This window comes from Hemiscyllium ocellatum, chromosome 11 (genome assembly GCF_020745735.1).
Source record: "Hemiscyllium ocellatum isolate sHemOce1 chromosome 11, sHemOce1.pat.X.cur, whole genome shotgun sequence".
Lineage (NCBI taxonomy): Eukaryota > Metazoa > Chordata > Chondrichthyes > Orectolobiformes > Hemiscylliidae > Hemiscyllium > Hemiscyllium ocellatum.
Window position 1 is genome coordinate 29,434,725 of NC_083411.1, and position 14,115 is coordinate 29,448,839.

A 14,115-nucleotide genomic window follows, 5' to 3' on the forward strand; every position below is an offset into this window, starting at 1 on the left:
GTGGATTAATTTCTACAATACTCGTCAATTGTTTGTTTGATATTTACAATATTGGGATTTGGGAAAGCATGTTTTTTTGTCCATATCACCTTTGTTTACAACAGTAGGCAGTTTTATGGCTAATTAACAGCATTTTTTAAGAGTCTTCCAAAGACTAAGGAAGCCAAATAAAGTTCCAATGCACCAACTGCAAAGACACATAATATTAACAAATATAGAAAATGTCAATTATTAATTTTAAGTAGTGAGTTTTGTAGACTTTGAAAATAGAAAAAAAAAGTCAAATCTATCAACAGGTACAGACGCATTTGAGGGGGAAGATTGCAAAATGGATTATGGGATTTAAAAATGTTACCAAACTCAAAATGCTAACAATGAAATAAACGGTGTGCCACAGAGCAACTGAAAATAAATTGTATTACTTGTAAAATTACTTGCAATTTGTCTTTAAAAAGGGAGAAAATTACAAAGCTTTACTAGTTGGCTTAAAATTTCTAATCAAAGACTAATTGAGCAATTTTCAATTATAAGTACCTTTTAGTCAAGAAAGCAATTTCAGATTATGGGCCAAGTAACAATTACACAATGCACTTAAGATCAAGTTCAATGAGTGTTATTTCAGCTGGACTTGCACGCTCTATGCATACATGGTCCTCAAAGTTATTCAATCCTCATCATTTTAATACTGGCAGACAGCAGTTTGTGGCCTTAATAGAAACCCCATATTCAAATACATTCCTTATTTTCTGTATAACTTGTATAAAACATCGTAACATGGAGGATCTGCAAAGTAGTATATTTTCAAAAGTAATCAAATGTCACAAGAAAACATTTGAATCATTACCAATAGCAATAGATTTCTGTTACAAACCATAACCCAGGCATTGTAATAAGAAAAATGCAAATTGGCATCCAGCTACTGGTCAGTAAGGCATGCTTCCCACACTGCAAATGACTTACTTCCTCTTAGCTTTATATTGGTCCTACCAATAAAACATGGTTGTAACATTTTACGACAGGATGCAAAAACACTTCACAAATAGTGAAAAGACTAGCAAAGCCCAGCAGGCTAACCATACCTCTTCAATCATAATAAGAAAGCCCTCTAATCTATCAACTGTCAGGTACAGTCACAATGCAACTCACTTGTTTATTGCTTACACTTCTCTGCAATGCACAACCACTTCTCCACAGGCTCTTTCTTTGTTGCAGATTTAGAGTAGGAAGCTTCCTTTCTTCCTGGATAAAGTAGGATTTACTCATCCAGCATATCCCCTGGAGCTACATACGACACCACAAGTGACTACACTACACTCTTAATCCTGCTTATTTGTGAGGGGGTGGAGGCAGATGCAGGGGAAGAGAAGATACACAAGTCAAGAATAGAATTCTGCAAGGATTTGTTAACAGCAAAGCCATAAAACCAATGCAATGGAAAAGGCAATAAAAGGAACATGATTAAACAAAATGAACAAGCACAGCAGGTATCAGGTATTAGTAAAGTGTGCCTAATCATCGAAGTTATGAAATACACATTAACAGATCTTGCAAAATGAGACTGCATAAGTCTCCCAGTTTCTTTGGGACGGCCTTTCTTGCAGAATTAAAATATTAGATCATTATCTGCAAAACAAGTGCACTTCAATTTGAAAAATTAAAACTTTGCTTGTGAAGTCCTGTGTGTTGCACTTTTAGTGTCTGAAACAGCGTAACCCACTCAAATTTTGAGGTAAACATCTGTTACTAAAATAAAACATCTTGGAGGCTTACTAGTCATGCATCTTGTAGTCAGAATCTGAAACTAAATTAACTAGCATATTGTTGCTATTTATCTTGTGACAACTACATTTTATTTTTTAAATCATGGCAACTTTATACTGGAACAAACTGGATTACAGCTTCATTTAAAAATTTTAATTTTTTTTAAATACCAAAAATATATTATGATACTCTTAACAAATTCAAACTAACACCTCAGACATTTTTGTCTCAAAACCAGCTTCCACTCTCTTCCACTTCCCACCTGTCCTGATAAAAGATACACTCTTCAAAAAGTACTACTTCAGATCATATCATTAATTTCAAATACTAACTGTAATGAACAATTTTATTAAATTGTTATAGAAGCACATGTGCCACAAAAGCCTTTTAATGATTGCTCCATACCCGGGGTCCCAATATACCTGATTGAGGTGTACAAGATTAAGAGGACCATGGATAGGGCGATTTGGAGATGCTGGTGTTGGACTGGGGTGTACAAAGTTAAAAATCACAACACAGGTAGTGTGCTTCCAATTAAACCTGCTGGACTATAACCTGGTGTTGTGTGATCTTTAACACGGATAGGGTGGATAGGAAGCAGCTGTTCCCCTTAGTTGCAGGGTCAGTGACAAAGGGACATAATTTTAAAAAGAAAAGCAGGATGCTTAGAAGGGATCGGAGGAAAACTTTTAATCCATAGGGTGGTGGGGATATGGAATGTATTACCTAGGAGGGTGATAGAGGTAGGAGACCTCAAAACCTGCTAAAAATTTCTTGGATGAACATTTGAAATGTCATAACAATCATGGCTATGGGCCAAGTGGGAATAGTGTAGATTTACAGCAGTTGTTTTTGTTGGTGCAGATGGGCTGCAGGGCCTCTTTGGTACTGTATAGATTCATGATTCTAGAGCAAGAATGGCAAGTTATTAGTAGATAATTGGGAAAAAACAAAACAAAACAAACATTTTGCTACACAGGATACTTTCCAGTAGTAGCTCTAAATTTGGAAAGCGACAGTGTAATTTCACTAAATTCCAATCACCAGGGAAGTGGCACTAAGCAAACTGAAGAATCTGAAAGCTGAAAACTTTGTGTCCAGGCATACTTTTTCCTAGTGTCTGAAGGAAGGTGGCTGAGGAGCTGGTAATGAATTACATGTTGATATTACTCTACCAAAGTACTCTAGACTCAGGAAAGATGACAGACTGGAAAGTAGCAAATATAACCCTTTTACTCAAGGAGGGAAGGCAGCAGAAAACTATAGACCACATAGCTGGATGTTGATCTTGGGGAGGATCTAGAATTAAAAGGGATTATAGCTGTAAACATCGAGAAATGTGAAATATAATCGGGAAGTGTCAGGAGAATTTCATAGGGAAATCATGCTTAACTAATTGATTGGAGTTCTTCAAAGGAGTAACATGCACGGTGAATAACCGGGAGCCAGTAGATACACTGTACTTAGATTTACAGAATACATAAAAGTGCCACACCTAAAAACTGAGAAAAATAAAAGCACTAATGTAGACGATAACATACTATAAGGATAGAAAACTGGTTGTCTCGCAGAAAGCAGCGTACATAATTGGATCTTTGCCTGATTGGCAGAATGTGATGACTGAAATCTTTTATAATTTAAATCAATGACTTAGATGACTGAGCAAAAGTGTAGCAGCTAGGAGGTGCAGATGACACCAAGTTAGACAGGAAGGTATGTTGTGAAGATGATACAACGAATCAAAGAAAGGTTGAGAGGGTGAGTTAAAATTGGCAGATAGACTATAATGCTGGAAAACATGAAATTGTTCACCTCGTCAGGAAGAATAAATGAGCACAGCATTACTTATTTGAGAGCAACTGTCGACTTCTGAGGTGCAGAGGGATTTAGGTGCTCCAGTGCTCAAATCTCAAAATATTACTATTCAGATACAGCATGCAATCCAGAAGGCTAATGAGATGCTAATTATTACAAGTATTTATTACATAAAAACAATTAAAAACAGAAAAGGCTGGAGAAATGCAGGTCTGGCACCATCATCTGTGGAGAGAGAAACGAAAGTAATGTTTTGAGTCAGATCTGACTATTCTTTGGGGTTGATATTATGCTTCAGTTATCCAAGGTGTTGGCAAAACCACATCTCAAATATTGTGTGCAGTTTTGGTTTCCTTATTTAAGGGGGAATGCAAATGCACTGAAGCTGGTCATTTGTTCTCAGAGGTTTTGTCACTACGCTCAGCATCATCATCAGTGAGCCTCTGGTGGTGTCAGTTTTCTGCCCCACTTGCTATTTATCTGTATTGTCAAGATTAGAGTGGTGCTGGAAAAGCACAGGTCAGGCAGCATCCGAGGAGCAGGAAAACAGACGTTTCGGGCAAAAGCCCTTCATCAGGGATGAGGCTGGGAGCCTTGGGGGGAGTGGGGGGTGGAGATAAATTTTCCAGCCCTACTCTAATCTCCAGCATCTGCAGTATCCACTTCTGCCATATATCTGTATTTATCTGTATCTATTTATTATGGTCGGTGATATCATTTCTGGGTATGTTTGAGGGGCTGATAAATGGGGTCCAAATCTGTGTTTGTTAATGGAGTTACGGTCTGAATGCCGGGCCTCTAGGAATTCCTATGCATGTCTTTGTTTAGCCTGTCCAAGGTTTGGGTGCATTGTCCCAGTCGAACTGGTATCCCTCTTCGTCTGTGTGTATGGATATTTGTGACAGTTGGTCAGGTCTTTTGGTGGCTAGTTGATGCTCATGTGTCGTGGTGGCTAGTTTCCTGCCCATTTGTCCAACGTAATGTTTGTTGCAGTCTTTACAGGGTATTTTCTATAGATGTTAATTTTGTGCATTGTTGGTATGGGGTCCTTTAAATTCATCAGGACCTGTTTCAGTGTGATGGTAGGATTGTGGGCTACCTTAATGCCATGGGGCCGGAGTAGTCTGGTCGTCATCTCAGAGATTTATTTGATGTATGGCAGAGTGGCTCGAGTCTCTGGGCATATTGTGTCTTCTTGTCTAGATCTGTTGGGCAGGAATCAGACAGTGGTCATCAGGTACTCGCTGTTCCTGAATACAATGTATAGGTATTTTTTCCTCGACTTCCTGTAGTTCCTGGGTGCTGCAGTGTTGTGGCTGGTTTTAAAAAAAAAGTCCTCTTGCAACTCTGTGGGTGTTGGGATGATTGCACCTGTAGTTGAGTTTCTGATAACAGAGCTGCATCAGGACATATTCAGGAACAATGGGTATTAGATAAACACAGTCCATGGATTCCTGCGCAACAGACCTAGGCAAGACGACACAATACGCCCAAAGACTCTAGCCACCCTGCCATACGTCAACCAATGATGTTACCTGGCATGGTGACAAAAAATGTCTGAGAACAAATCTACTATCTCAGTGAACAACTTTACAACCTGACACTTGGATAAGAACACGAATAAGTAGTATTTGGGCAGATATGGGCCAAGCGCAGGCAGATGGGACTAATTTAGGTTGGAATTATGGTCAGCATGAACTAGTTGGACGGAAGGGTCTGTTTCTGTGCTATATAAGACCACAACTAGTAAATTAAAATAAGCTTACAAAATATTACTATGAATAGCAGCACGTTGAGGATTAGGAGTTTTAGGATGAAGCTAAGAGCAACCAAAATATTGAATAAAATAAAAAGGGAAAAATTAGCACAAGAGCATATAATCAGGAAAATGAAAATCATTGTAAGAATTTTTGCAAATACACTTAAAAAGTGAGGTTATGCTGCAGCTCTATAAAGCTGGTTAGACCACAGTTGGAATATTGTGTTCAGTTCTGGTTGCCTCATGATAGGAAGGATGTGGAAGCTTTAAGAGACAGGGTGCAGAGAAGATTTACCAGGATGCTGCCTGGACGGAGGGCATGTTTTACAAAGTAAGGTTGAAGGATCTAGAGCTTTTCTCATTGGAGTGAAAGAGGATGAGAGGTAACTTGATAGAGGTGTAAAAGATGATGAGAGGCATAGTTAGAGTGGATAGCCAGAGACTTTAGCCCAGGGCATAAATGGCTATCATGAGGGGGCTTAATCTCAAGGTGTTTGGAGAAAGGTTTAGGGGAGACATCAGAGGTATGTTCTTTAGAGAGAGTGGTGGGTGCGTGGAATGCACTGCCAGCAGCGGTAGTAGAGTCAGATACATTAGGGACATTTAAGTGACTCTTGGATAGGCACATGGAGGATAGTACAATGAAGGGTATGCAAGTTAGTTTGATCTTAGATTAGGATAAAAGGCCAGTACAACAAAGACCGGAGAGCATGTACTATGCTTTAGAAGCTGAAGTAACTGTTGGTCTCTTAGAAGCAGAGGCAAATGCAATTAAAATGAAGAATGAGGATATCCCAGAGGCATTGAACAATAGCAGAAGACAAATTTCATATTTGAAAGACAGTAACTAAGGGGCTACTACACATGAAGGGACTAAAGGCCAGCAAATCTCCATGATCTTAGTTCAGTAGTTGTTACCAAATAAGATGTATAAATTTACCCCTTAGACGTTCATAATAATACGTACTGGGTCAGTAAATAATTAGCCACGACGTAATATACTTCATGCTGTCACCTGAACTTTCCGAAGTATTTTCTGAAAAGCCTCAGGTGTTAATTTAAGCTGTTCAACAGGATAGGCCCAATGAAAGCAAAGGAAAATAGATCAAGCAGGACATCAAAAACAGGGAAAACAAAAATCAGTTTTCAATAACTACTCACCTTCCCTGTAAGCACAGAAGGAAATTCTGGATCAAATTTGTTGCTGAGGCCAAACCTTAACAAGAAACAAATGTGTAAATGCTTGTTATTCAAGAAGAACGATTTTATGGCAAAAGTTACTGCGCAAGTACCATTCAAGAGTTCACAATTATACATTTTCTTTTATAAAAAAAAGCCAAAGCTACACTTTAATTGTTGAATAGAATTTTTCCCCAAAACCTAGGAATTGCCACAATGATTGAAGATTTTCCATGGAAGATCCAAAAGATGCTGTTCAGATTCATTCCAACATAATCACCATTAGCCCATGATGTGGAGGTGCTGGGTGTTAGACTGGGGTGGACAAAGTCAGAAGTCACATGCCACCGGGTTCTAGTCCAACAGGTTTATTTAAAAATCACAAGCTTTCGAAGCGCTGCTCCTTCATCCTGAATAATTTAGCGTGATACCAAATAATAGCACTGGTTTCAAAATGGCAAGTTGAACACCAAGAAGCCAGCGAACATACTAAATAGCACCTTGGTCAATTTAAATACAACAACATTTTCAGGAATAATAATTTCAAGCCAGCATTTCAATTTAGAACGTTTCCCTAAAAGGAGCATTAGCTGCTCCAGACTGAGAATACTTGGTTTACTGCATTGTCAACAAAATGGCAATTCTATGAAAGTATGTCAAAACAATTCTAAGACGTTTCAAGTACAAGAAATCAAAGCTGACAAATGTGTTTGATCCTGCAAGAAGATTTCATATTACACAGAAAAATGGGAGAGGTGAAAGTATTTCCTGACTCACTTAAATAAAATTCTTTCCATCTCAGAATGGAGTGCACACAAATACAAAATATTTGTAAGGATCATAACTCACTGTTTACTATAAATAGAAAGTTCAGTAACATATCAAGTTACAGGTAGTACTGGTAAATAGAAATAAAATTTTATAATCCAAAGTTTCACTAGATTCGAACACAATAAAAAAGGGTACATATCTTTAATAGGTTATTTTTAAAACTAAGCAATTATCGAAATTGTCATCAATCCTTGCAATTACATTCTCAAGCTCTCAAAAGCTTGCAAAAAGCCAGGGTGTGCAATGTATTTTTTCCCTTTTTAAGGAATGGAGTTAAAACAAGCCAAGCTTAGCAAAGCTTCCATATTTCACTGGTCAGTTACCTAATGAATAGCTAAAAGTCAACTTGTTTGATGGAGTTAAAAATCACACAACACCAGGTTATAGTCCAACAGGTTTAACTGGAAACACACTGGTGAGCTTTTAGAGCACCGCTCCTTGATGGAGGTACGCTTGCTATTCTTAACACTTCTTTTCCTGTTACACCTCAAACTACATCATTGGAAAACAGATCCTGAATTTCACTGATGCCACCCAGCTCTCTCTCGACTGTCTCCAATTGATCACAATGCTTATCTAACATCTAGCCACAAAAGACTAGATATTTCCTTCAATTATAAATTGGGAAGATTAAAGTCGGTCTTCCCAAAAACCTTCATTCCCTAACCACCAACTCAAACCATTACCATGACCCCTGTCCAAGATGAAACCAACTGGTCTCAACTTTGGAATTCTCCATATTCTGTGCGACCCTTGTCCCAGCTTCTAGCTCCATATTCCTTCCATCATCACAAACAATTACTCCTGTCATTGTTACAATCGCTATCAGTCACTGAAATGTTTAAACTCCTGCCAGCTATAGACTTCAGACGAGAGGCATACACATTCACTTTATCACCACATTGCCATCAATAGTACTGCACACATATCATATATTACTTAAAATCACTTGCATTATATTGTTTTTACACATACAGTTGATGGGAGGGATGGGGGAGAAGAAAGATATGAAAATATACAAGTACTTGTCGTCCTTAAAACGTGTTTTCCAAATGAAGGTTTAGACACTTAAAACAAAGAGCCACATGCATTATTACAAAACACATGCAGCAAATTTAAAGAAACTACAAACTGTACCACAAAAAAATTGTTGCCCAACCAACATTAGTTAAAATAAACACTGCTAACAGACTGGAAAAGGAAATTGATGTGAGCTTCAAAAGTTTTTAGCGATGACTTAGTGTTAACATTTACTCTGTGCCACTTTAAGATTAACTTGCAGCAAAGATATAATACTGCTGCCAATTGAAGCTACTGGCAGGTATCTTACAGATCTGAATGCTTTGAAATGCAGTGACACCTGCTTCTCCTTCTGCTTCAAGCATTATTTCAATGGTGTCCTGTTAGATTCTGAAAAATAGGCACTAGCTGACTTACAGTTCCGAAAGCAGAATTGTACTTTCCAATGTTCTGCTACCCAAATGAAGAAAAATGTAAGAAATAGAATCTGCCTACTAGATTTTACAGATTACAATGTATTGCGGAACATTTTTCTTGCCAATAGTAACACAAAACCAAGTATAAATAATCAAAGTTATTAGAAACTATACATGCCAAACAAGTTACTTTGTCTATCCAATAGGCTGTTTCTCGATGGGAAAGCAACATTCAATCTAACCATCTAACTACCTTATCAACTAGCAATATAATGTTGTAACTAATTGAAGAAGTCAAAGACACCCACATTAATGTCCACATGGACACCATCAATAGCAATTCTGGCAAGTACAAATGGATTTTGCAGCTCATGAAAGGTTGATACTGTAGCACAAGTAATTACATGATAAAAGCTTGTTAAATCAGAGGATTATGTTTTTATGACCTCTGGAAACAAAATTCAATTTACATGCATTATCACAAAAAAAATCTCCATTTTATTTTCTCCTCAGGCCATATTCTCTTTCATCAAATTAGGGTGGCAGTGTGGTTCAATGGTTAGCAGTGCTGTCTCATAGCACCAGGGACCTGGGTTTGATTCTGCCCTTGGGCAACTATGCAAACTCCATACAGACAGACATTCTCCCAGTGTCTGCATGGATATCCACCAGGTGCTCCAGTTGTTTCCTCCGACAATGCAGGTTAGGTGGATTGGCCATGCCAAAATTACCTAATAACAGGAATACATAGGTTAGGCAGATTATCCATGGGAAATGCAGGGTTACAGGGACAGGGTAAGGCGTTGGGTCTGAGTAGGATGCTCTTCAGACAGTTGGGCTGCACTTGAGCCAAATGGCCTGTTTCCACACTACTGGGATTCTATGATATTACTTCCATGATTATATCAATATCGCTCTTCAATCAGTATCCTGAATCGGAGAGCATTACAGCAAAACTCAACTAATTTCCCTTCCGCACATCTCAGGATGCTCAGCATTTGAATCAAAAAGTGCTGGAAACAGAGCAGACTGAATCAGAAATTGTTGGGAAATCAGACAAATTAATGCTTTGAGTGTGGAAAGGCATTTTGCCAGACAAAAATCAAAGCAGTACAGCTAAAATGTTAGGACAGATTACTGTGATTCATTCATCCTCTACAGCAAGATACTATTTTCAATTGTGCACAAAAAGTGTTGATCAAGTGTGTACTATCCCCTCCATGTATTACTTTTAAATTGGCTCTATTATTGCTTCTTTCCAATTTTGTTTTTGAATTAAGCAGTTTCCTCCCCAATCAGTATTCTCATGCATTTGCAGGTTTGTGTATCCACTAAGGATGCTTCAGCTATCTTTTTAATAAAATTTATAAATTGGGGAAAATCTTGTTCGCTCATTAGGTAAATGTTTCTTGTAAAAGCACGACAACAGATTAATTCATCCAAATCATATCTGTACGTGCTCTTTGTTGGGAGTATTCAAGGAATAATCCCATTGCTCTGTGGATTCCCTACAGCTTGGTCATCCTTTGCTAGGGTTAATAATTCATTCACCTTTCTTTTGTTGCATCCCTCAACCAGTGCCTTTGATAAAGCATTTGCTGCTTTGACAACTCTTTGCACAAAACATTCTAACTACTCCCCTTATTCTCAGCAATAATTTTTAAATGGATTAACCACAATCATCATTCACCACCAAACCAAAAGGAAATACCTGTCCTTCTTCACAATATTAAAATCTTCACAATTCTAAAAACCTTAAACTCTCATGCTCTTCTGCTGTAATGGTCATTGAGAGTCATACAGTCACAGAGCTGTGCAGCATGGATAACAGACCCTTCAATCCAACTCATCCATGCCGACCAGATATCCTAAATCAATCAATCTAGTCTCATTTGCCAGCACGTGGCCCATATTCCTTTAAACTTTTCTTATTCATAGACCCATCCAGATAGTTTTATAACATATTTAAAAGCTACCAACCACCACAACTTCTTCTGGCAGCTCATTCCATACACCACCACCCACTACAGGAAAATGTTGCACTTAGGCACCTTTTGAATCTCTTCCTTCTCACCTTAAACCTATGCCCTTTGGATTCCCCTACCCTGGGAATAGACTTCAGCTTTTTACCTTAATTATGTCCCTCATGATTTTATAAAAGTCTATAAAAAAGGTGACCCCTCAAAGTTTGGAAGAAGATTTGTAGCTCGGGTGCTCGATGTTGTGGTTCTGTTCGCCGAGCTGGGAATTTGTGTTGCAGACATTTCGTCCCCAGACAACTCACCAGCACAAAGGATCTGATACCCAGCATGAGCTAAACCAATGTAGTGTACAAAATCCCATGCAAGGACTGCACAAAATACTACATAGGACAAACAGGAAGACAGCTAACAATCCACATCCATGAACACCAACTAGCCAAGAAACGACACAACCAGCTATCCTTAGTAGCCACACATGCAGATGACAAGCAACACGAGTTCAACTGGGCCAACAGTTATAGGACAACCAAACAGAGAACAACCAGGGAATTCCGAGAGGCATGGCACTCTTCCACCGATTCAAATCAATAAGCACAATCAACCTGGACCCAATATACCGACCACTGCAACGGACAGCTGGAACTGACAACCAGAAGCGGCAGATTCAAACCACTACAAATGGCGGAGAAAAGATCACAGAAGCGCTTCACAGGAGGCTCCCAAGCACTGAGGATGTCACCTAGACAGGGGACGAAACGTCTGCAACACAGATGATTCCCAGCTCGGCGAACAGAACCACAACAAAGGTGACCCCCTCAGCCTCCAATGCTCTAGGGAAAATAGCCCCAGCCTATTCAGCCTATTCATATAGCTCAAATCCTCTAACCCTGGCAACATCCTCAATCTTTTCTGAACCCTTTCAAGATTCACAACATCTCTCTTAAAGCACTAAAATTGGACAATTTCTTATTGCTCGTTGTTGATAAATCATTGCTCACATGAAATGGAAATATCAACAGACACCGATGAAACAGCTGACCTAGTTCCATGCTGTAATTTCTACACATGAATTTATGTTATGTTTACTCTGTGAATTGCCAGCATGAATTTATTGCACAAGCTCAGTATTTTGTCTTAAAACCATAAATAAAATGTCTTCTACGGAGATGATCTGCATCAAACTATAAAATCTTACAATACAGGAAATCTTTCAGTCCACCATATGACCATCACCTTCAGGGAGCTATGGACCTGCACCCACTGTTCCCTCCGTATATCAATGCTCCCAAAGGTCTTGCCGATTACTGCAGTTTCCTTTTGCAGTTGACCATCCAAAATGTGTCACCTCACTTATATGGATTAAACACCATCTGTCATTTCTCTGCTCAAATTTCCAACTGGTTTACATTGTCAGTATCCTTTGCTGAAATTGTGGACATGAGGAGGTTATCAATTTCCATGTCGTCTGCAAACTTATATATTAGAGGTCCCAGCAATGATCCTTTTGGAACACCACTGGTCACAGACCTGCAGTCAGAAAAGTACACCTCCAAAAACTACTCTCTTCTTTCTCTTGTGCGTTTTGTTTTGGTGCTTTGTTCCAGACCTGAAAAATCTTCCTACCTTTGTAACTACGTCAAACTCCTGCTACCCTCACTATCTATGTAACCTTCCTCTATCACAACAGCAAAAGAAAACTCCCTACCTGAGCGACCGCCTCCAGATATTAGAACCCTCCTGGTCTCTGGGCACCATCCAGAGCTACATTCTCTATCACATAATTTAGTATCTACAATCCAAATAATGACTATGACCTCCTCCTGTCTCTAAAACACATTCAATCTCTACAAACTCTGGCGACCCTCTCTAAGCATGTAATCTCCTTCAGTCATGACAAACCTTTCCACCTTTAACCACCTCCAAACATGACTACATTATTTCCATAACCTACAAGAGCTCCTATAATCCTCCCAGTGCCAACCACGTCACATCCCTGCATATCTCCATTTCTGTATAATGTTTCCCCATTCTTAAAATCCTCCCTATATCTATCACCTGTTCCAGCCTCCATAGCTGTCACCATCTTGGTAAAACCTCCTTAAAATTTCTACAGCCCTCTGCATCACTACATTCCACCAGTCAGTGCAACAGCAGAGTATGGGGTGAATGCAGGAACAGTGTACTGAATTAGATAATCAGTTGTGATCATATTGAATGATGTGGCAGGCTCATGTTGCCAAATGGCCAATACCTGTCCCTCTTTCCAGAGTTTCTCTGCAAAATCCCTAACTCCATAACCCCCTTCAGTCCCCACAACCCTCCCCATCTGTGTCACCTAGTCCAGCTCTGACAGTGCTCCCCATCTCCTTCAAACCCTGGAACACCTCATATAGAATAGTACAGCACAGTGTAGGACCTTCAGCCCTCGATGTTCAGCCCTTATATCCTCGTGTAAGATCAGGTCAACCTACATACCTTTCATTGTGCTATCATTCCATATGCGTATCCAATAGTCGCTTAAATATCCCTAATGCATCTGACTCTACACCGAGAATGGTGGGTGCATGGAATGCACTACCAGCAGTAGTTGTAAAAGCACCTACTTCTGACATCTCTCCTAGACCTTCCTCCAATCCCTTAAAATTATGCCCCCTCATGATCGACATTTCCACCATGGGAAAAGAAAAACACTCTGGCTATCCATTCTATTTATGGCTCTCATCACTTTGTACACCTCTATCACTCTGTCTTCTATGACCAAGCTTTTACCGAACATGTCAACTCAGCATGGACCCCATGTGACTTAATGTTCTGGACTAGCCTACCAGGAGGACCTTCTCCCCATGTAGACAACATCCATTACCCGAACCTCAACCATTTTCATTAATTCTCAGAAAACTCAATCAGGTTTGTGAGACAAGGCATCCTCCGCAATAAGTAATGCTGACTATCCCTAAGAAGACCATGCTTCTCGAAATTCGAGTAAAGCCTGTCCGGAAGAATCACTCCATTAAATTTCTGTACCACTGATGCAAGACTCACTACCATATGATTTCCTGGATTATCCCTGTTGCCCTTCTGAAACAAAGGACCAACATTGGCTATTCTCTGGTCTTCTCGGTCCTCACTTGCAGCTAAAAGAGAATAAAAAGCAATTTACTTCCTTGTCTTCTTCAGTATCTTGAGATAGGTACCAGGACCTAATGGGATCTATCTACCTTAAAATGTTTTTCAAGACAACCAACATATCCTGCTTCTTAGTATCAGGATGCTCCAGAATGTCAACATGTGTCCTCCCTAATCTTACCATCATCCGTGTCCTTCCCCTTGGTGAAGGCTGATGCAAAGTACT

General features: G+C 39.3%; 1 protein-coding gene across 1 annotated transcript in view; it reads right to left on the reverse strand.

Annotated features, from left to right (window-relative positions):
- Window positions 1-14,115, reverse strand: part of chic1 (cysteine-rich hydrophobic domain 1) — a 61,450-nt gene that overhangs the window by 39,186 nt on the left and 8,149 nt on the right. The window contains exon 2 of the mRNA XM_060832107.1: window positions 6,497-6,551. Within this exon, the coding sequence (XP_060688090.1) occupies window positions 6,497-6,551 (55 nt within the window). The remainder of the gene's footprint in view (window positions 1-6,496; window positions 6,552-14,115) is intronic.